General features: G+C 42.9%; 1 protein-coding gene across 1 annotated transcript; it reads right to left on the bottom strand.

Annotated features, from left to right (window-relative positions):
* Positions 1–5253: 5253 nt before the first annotated feature.
* Positions 5254–6571, bottom strand: LOC107324099 (uncharacterized). Its single transcript, XM_015883793.3, has one exon. It carries the CDS (start codon positions 6447–6449, stop codon positions 5853–5855), a length of 597 nt encoding a protein of 198 aa, XP_015739279.2. The 5' UTR covers positions 6450–6571; the 3' UTR covers positions 5254–5852.
* Between the last annotated feature and the right edge of the window lie 524 nt (positions 6572–7095).

Genomic DNA, 7095 nt, shown 5'->3' with positions numbered 1-7095 from the left:
CTTAATACTGCTCTGGAATAAGTTTCCTTTCAGCAGCAGATTCCCACTATTTCTGCTGTTGTTTTTACTACTTGTTAGAGTAGGATATAACCAAGTTTTAGCATGGAAGGACTCACTGTGACAGCCACTGGGCAAAAGCTGAACAAGTGCACAGTTGTTGCCTCAAAGCCTTTTCATGTCACTTCTGTAGTCATCCCTGAAGATACAGACATTTACATTGGGACCATTTAAACTCCTTTATCTTTGGGATTTGCATCCGTTGGGTAGAGATTATATTCATTCCTTAATTTGCCACAGAAACAACCAAGTCTTACTTCTGTCTCAGAGCCTGGAAAATGATATAAGGCTTAGGGGGAGATGAGAGAAAAAGGTGATGCTTTTTCACCTGCTGTTGGAAAACCCAAGTTTTTGAGGTGCTTATCCTTTCTGACTGTGCCGTCCCAGATGTTACCTGGACCATTAGAGTGCTGGAGAACTGCTGGGAGAAACTTGATGTTGGATCAGGACTTGCTGATGCTTTATCTAAGACTCTTCCACACGATGAAAACAAAACACCTGTAATATATTCTATTGCCATCGCCCAAGTCTCCAGGCCTTCTGCCTATCTCTGTGCAGCAATGATTGTCCACAGCATTACAGGTATTCTGAGGACAAGACTGATGCTACCCGTTTCTTTTTTAACCCCATATTCCAACTGTGTAACCAGCTGGAGTTCTGCTTCAAAGGAGGAAACTACTGAAGTCTTAGCTGGTTGCTTTGCTGTCAGCCCCTTTCGATCAGGATATTTTATTCTGTTTGTCAGCATGGTTTCTAAACACCCGTGGCCTCAGGCTTTGAAGGAGTTCAGCCTTTCCTAAAATTGCTGATGTTCCTTGTTGCATAGTTTGCATAATTTTTGCAGTGGGCTTTTCCTTAAGATTGTGAGTCCTAAGCGGTTCAAACATATGGAGATCTCCAGTTCTCATCTTCTCTCCTCTTCATCAGCATTCTGTTTATAGAGGCAGAGCATCTCTCTATCAATCTTCCTTACAGCTCCCCTTTGCTTTGCTCCTTGGACTATACACCGGGGCATAAAGCAGTGTGGAATGTTTCCTATTTTTGCTTATTAGTACACAAAACAGGAAAAAAATAATAATAAAAGGAGCAGCAACGTGTGCAATAGTTTGCTCCAGCATGTGCTGTAACATTATTAGCTGATTCCTTTGGAAAATTACCATCAGTACAACTTTGCTGACTTGCACATGTATAATGTATAAATAGAGCCATCAAAGTTTAATGCACCTTTAGCAATGTGTTTCCTAACACTGCCTGTCACAGGGGTTTCATTTTTTATCTCAACAGTTTATCACCCTCAGCCTGACATCAATGCACTACAACAAAGGGCAGCTCAGCTGTGCCATCCACAGAGGTGGATGTGTTCACTTTTCCACCATGACCTGCAATACTCACTGATGGTTCCTTTTTAACAGCCTTATGACGTAGCCATTCAGCCTCCCTGGGTTTATCCTTAGTCCTATAGTAGTGCCCACAGACCCTAACCAACATCCAGGCTATGTGCACACACACAGAGCAATATTTGCCCACGGTTGATTACAATTTAAACAGACTAATATAAATAACGTGGAAACTAATTGACTGTATGGAACAACAGCACGTGAACAAGAAAATAAGCTTAGATGTTCTATAGGTGTAGTCTTCTGTGGCTACTGGATCATGCTTCAAGTTTTTCCTCAGTATAAATATAAGGGAGAATGAGCGTGAACAGATGGTAACATAGAGGAAAGGAAGAGATGAGCATTAAAATAGAATGTCACCTGGGTGAGAGGAATACAAAGCTGGACTCCATAAAAAGAAAATGCTGTTGCTTCTAATTTAGGTTATTGATAGAGGCATTTGCAGAAGTTTGAATACCATGATTTAAAGAGATGTTTGCCTTACCATTAGGAGCCTGCATGGCCCATGAATTCTCAGAGCCACAGTCTTCACATTTCAGGAATACATCCACACATCTCTGGAGAGAGGCTGTAATAAAGCTGTGCATCCAGCACAGGGCATGGAGAGAACACTGGGAAAGGAAAAGATGGTAGAAGCTTCAGCTTTGAAAGTCCAAAGGTGGTTGGTGGAAAAATCATGATAAGATATGGACACAACCCTGGGAGAACCTGGGTCTGCAGCCACTTGTGAGCTGTGTTGGTTTCCAAACTACCACTCTTGGCAAAGCCATTGAGGGCCACCAATAGATAACTGCATATATTTAGATATTAACTTGTTAATTAAATGATTGTATTTAACATCTTTACAAAAAGAAAACCCAGCAATGCCAGACACACTGATGACTGCTTTGCTCTTTGAGCCAAACTGGTCCTTGGATTTATAGATTTATTTCTTTACATTCTTCCCTCCTATAAAGAATTACGTTCTGTTGCAGTTCAGGAGCTCTTTCCATAGCATCAAGCTCCCTGATATTTTCAGCCCCCAGAAGAGTTCACTGTGCTACTTATTTTTTTCTACAAGCTAGCAGGTTTTGATTTAATAAGGAGTAATAATGTTTGCCAATATGGATTTATTCCAGGGTAATCCAATGGCTTTTCAAAATGGAACTGTATTATTTCCTTAAGGCTCTGGTACAGCATGGCTTCGTGCCTTTCATTGCTTCTCTGCTGCTGGCTGGAATCTTATTGCTTTGTACCACAGACTTGATATTATTTGCCTGCTCAGAGTCTGATTTTGGAATTTAGGGCTGAATGTGGTTCTGAGTCCACCACCCAAGGATGACCATTGGAAGTTGATGATGCCAAGAGAGGTGACAGCAGCCCTGGCTCAGTACCGTGGAGCACTGAATGCACTCAGAGGGAGCACCTGGCCAAGGCTCAGCAGTGGGATCTGGGTTAAGTTGCTATATCGTATTGTTGTATCATACTCTGTATCATTGCCTCAGCAGCAGGCACTCAACAGGCCAACCCCCTCTGCATTCACTTAGCACTGTAAATAAGTAAATACCAAGTGTAACTGACTTAAGACCATCCTATCTATTGTGGCAACACAGTTGGGTGCCACTTCTCCAAGGCAGCTAATAGTTCTTATAAGCAAGAAATACCCAGGTTAGCCTTTTTCTCAGTGCCTGGTTTCACTGGGATCTTTGGCAGGACAAGATAAGCCTGTCAGCATAGCACTGTTCTGTTAACTCTGTACAATTTGTAATTGACAACTCCCTGGTTGTCTAGACGAGTGTTTCTGCTGCCTCTTATTGGCACTTTATGAATGTTGTAAGGTAACACAATGCTATAATGCGATAGAAAGCACAGCAGTGATAGCGAGGTAGCAGAGTCCTAAGCTGCAGCAAGTGAGGATAAGCTCAAATGCAGCAGCCATAGACACAAAAACAAAAAAGGAAAAATCCACTTACCTTTGGAAGGCCTCAGGTAGGCAGGGATCTCTAGAGAGATGCTCTCACCTCCTCTGCCAACCCTTAAATGAGGGCTGGGAAAGGGTTGATCCCAGCTCCAGCCCTTCTATGTTGCGTGCACCTGAGCTCCCCTTGGCTGGCCCTGCCTTCACACCAGGTGCTCCATCACTGCTTCAAGCTGTGTCTTAGCATTTCCCCTGCAGGTATTTTAACAAAGATATCACACACATCCCTTTTTACACATTCTGTAGTTACATTTTGACTTCAGGAGGTGATGTGGTGTGGGATGGGGTCACAGAGATTCAGAACAAGGATTTCTTTGAGATGAGACCCTTGCTCAGTTTTGGTTCCATACCCTCTGCAATAGGTTCTGATTTCCTTTCTGTCTCAGCCTGCTGCCCTTTAGAGTTCTTAACATCTGTGGTTTCTTGCTAAGTCTTGAAGAAAGCCAGGAAGACCTGGTGTTTGTTATTTGATGTACCATTATACGCTGGTTAACTGAAAGAAAAAAAGTGAAGTACTTTGTAGCTGCAATCAATACAGCAGAGCTGAGTTAAATAGACAGATGCTTGAGTGGATGCAAGATACAGTGGTCAAATTGCCCTGTGTGATGTAAGTAAGTTTTAGGGGTGCTGCTTGTTGGCAGTATTTTATCCTTCTAGGAAGCATCTTTTGAACCTCCAACAGCTTGTTACTTATGGGTGGGACATTTTCTACAGTTACACAGTGAACATTTTTCTTCTACTGCACTGATGCTGGAAGTAGGACAAATGCTTTTAAAAGGCAGATAATTAGGGAGTATATAGATGCAAATAGCAAGAAAACGTTCTATAAGACAACAGGGATGTTTTTATTATCCAGGGAAGGTGCAAGCAGACATGAGACCTTCAGATGCATATAGGAAAGTGCTCACATGGTCCAGCTTTTTTTTTCTTGTGGGGTGAACCTTGTTAAACTCTGTTTAAAAACTCCCTACAACATTTTCTTTTGGGACCTGGAGATTACAGCAAGCAAATGTTATCCTTATAGGTCATTAACAACCAAGGAACTCATTTTGCATCAGAAGAGGCAGCACACCAGATGGTGCTTCTGAGCACATGGTGAAAAACAGCTGCTTTGCTACTTATATATTTCTTTCCTTGCACAGCTAAATGCTTTTGATTAAGGTATAGGAATATATATGCTGAAGCTATTTTACTTTGTATTCTGTTGCAAGAGAAGCGTTAACGTGCACCCCAAGCTTGTTGAACGTGGCATTAGCAACATCAATACAGCAGTTGATGCTACTAAAGCATGCTACTCTCCCTGGGTAAGCTGGTGGTGCACCTGTCAAGATGAGAAACAGCTGGGCAGAGTGTTGAACTGTATCTTATGTAAGGGAAAGTGGTGAATAATAAAGACCAGAATAAGAAGTTTACTCATTCCATTCCTTATGTATTCTAGACATAGGATGAATCGTCTCACACACGCTGCATAGCAGTGTCTTTCCATAAGCAGCAATCAGAGGGTTACACTCAGGGAACAGCAGCATGGCTACCTCAGGCATGGGAAGCTGACATCAAGTTTCAAGAGTGCAGGCTGTTTTCTCATTAGCTTTCCTGGAAGATACATGAGTCCTACATGCTTTCTGAAGGCAGGCTGGGATGCTCTAATAGGAGAAGACCATTGGGCAGACATTGGGCATCCTTACCTTTGGAGGCAGCCAGAGGATAAAGCTGTTGGCATCCTTGCTTCTCCTGCTCAGCAGGGAACCCTCCTTGTTGTCATCATCTGCAACTGAAGATAGCCTGTAGCATCCCATTTCTCCTCCCTCCCTTAATGCCCTTTCACTTGTAGTCAACACTTGATTTGAGGCAATAAAACTGGCTTTTATTTACTTGTTAACAAATATACACAAAGCAATCAATTCTAGTAGCAAAACAAGAGCCCCTTGTTTACCAACCCTCCCACACAACACCCACTATTAACATCATGCGTTTGTAAACATTTAGTGTTTTTTACAAGGCATTTATTCAGTTTGATAATACTAATGCACTAAGCTTGGCCTAATCAGACAGAGCAAGTTATTAAAAGCAAGCAAAAGGATGTCAAACAGTGATGGGAAGCACCATAAAGATAGAAATCTGTACACTGCACTTTTACATAGGTTCAGAAAGAAAGCTATTAAAGACAAAGCCCAGCAAGCAGCAGAAAAAGCCAAGCTCACAAGCTGGAGTTCAGGTTTCCCTTTCTCTTACATCCAGATGGGATGCCCTCTATATTGCACCCAGGCCTGTACAACAGCCAGAACTACACAGCAGACATACAGCTTGAAGATGACAAAATATTTTCTTTCTACTTTAACACTTAGTCTTTTTTTTTTCCCCCCTCCCAGGAGGCACTTAATAGTCCTTTTATAGTTCACAGGAAGCCTCACTCTTGAGTGGTAATTGCTTCAGTCCTGACCTTACTTCTTCTCAGCAGAGGACTTGAGTTTCTTCAGCCACCTGCAGAGAGGACTTGGCTTGCACAGCCTTCCACTCGATCTCTTGTACACCGACGAGTGTTTTTCCACTGCTGCCTGGTTGGTCACCACATCTTCTGCCTCTTTATCTCCCACCTCTCCAGCAGCTTGCAGAGCCAGGTCAGTTTTTGTCACTTCTGCATCTCCTGCAGCTGGCTGAGCTGTTGCAGCACCCTCCTGAGTTAGAGCACACATCAGCATGTCTGAAGTCATTATAGCAGGCTCAGTTTCAGTCACTTCTGGCTCTTGCACAAGGGGCTGGGTCTCACCATGGTCTTCCATCTCCATGCTTTGTACTGCTGCCTGTGGCACAGAATCCTGCATGCATTGCAGGGAAGATGAGGCTGTTTCTGTCTCCTTGTTCTGCATCCCCACAGCAGCATCCAGCGATTTCTCCTTTGGAAGAGGATTCTCACTGCTCCCCAGCAGAGACTCCTGGGCAGTGGAAGGATCGGCTTCTACCTTTTCTTGCTCAGCTGCTTGCTTTTCAGGCTTCCCAGACCTCCTGCAATAGCTCTCGTGGCTGATATTATTTCCCATGATGAAGGTGTACAGCAATAATCCTGCTGGCAGTCTTCTCCAGAGAACTGCTAGGCTTTAGGAGACAGGAATATCAGCAAAACCCTTAGTCAGAAGAGGACAAAAAACCAAGCTTCTTTCTTTCTGCTAAGCTGAGTGGTATATAAATCAGAGGGCAATTATCCCACCTGCAAATTGGCAAGAAATTAATTAGGACCCACACCCTAATCCTTCTGTGAGGGTGTGTTTGATTCTGTGACCCAGTTATCTCAGGAGCATATAGATAAGAAAGAGTGCAAAACTTGATGTGATCTCACTCCACAAGTTCCTCAGGATGGGGCTGGGCACAAGATTTACAGTTTTAAAGCTGTTTTAGTTCAAGGGACAGTCTTTTTTTGGTCTTTTGATATCACTAGCAGCACTTAGGAAGTCAGTTACTCACCGTGACTCTCAGCCAATACTGCACTTTACAGCTATTAGTTTGTATTACCAAAGTAAATAGTATTTAGGTCTCCTCTTGTTTCCTAGTCCATTTGTTAATAGTAGAAAGAAATTCACATTTAGCAGCTCTGTATAGACCTGGTAGGAAATAGAAGGGAGGAGGAGTGAAAAGTAAAATGTCTCCTTATTGAGTGATCAGAAATAGGTGGATTTCAGGCCCTTAGGT

Source organism: Coturnix japonica, chromosome 34 (assembly GCF_054131305.1).
Source record: "Coturnix japonica strain WE chromosome 34, WE-NBRP24, whole genome shotgun sequence".
NCBI lineage: Eukaryota > Metazoa > Chordata > Aves > Galliformes > Phasianidae > Coturnix > Coturnix japonica.
This window is presented reverse-complemented; position numbering and strand designations above follow the sequence as displayed.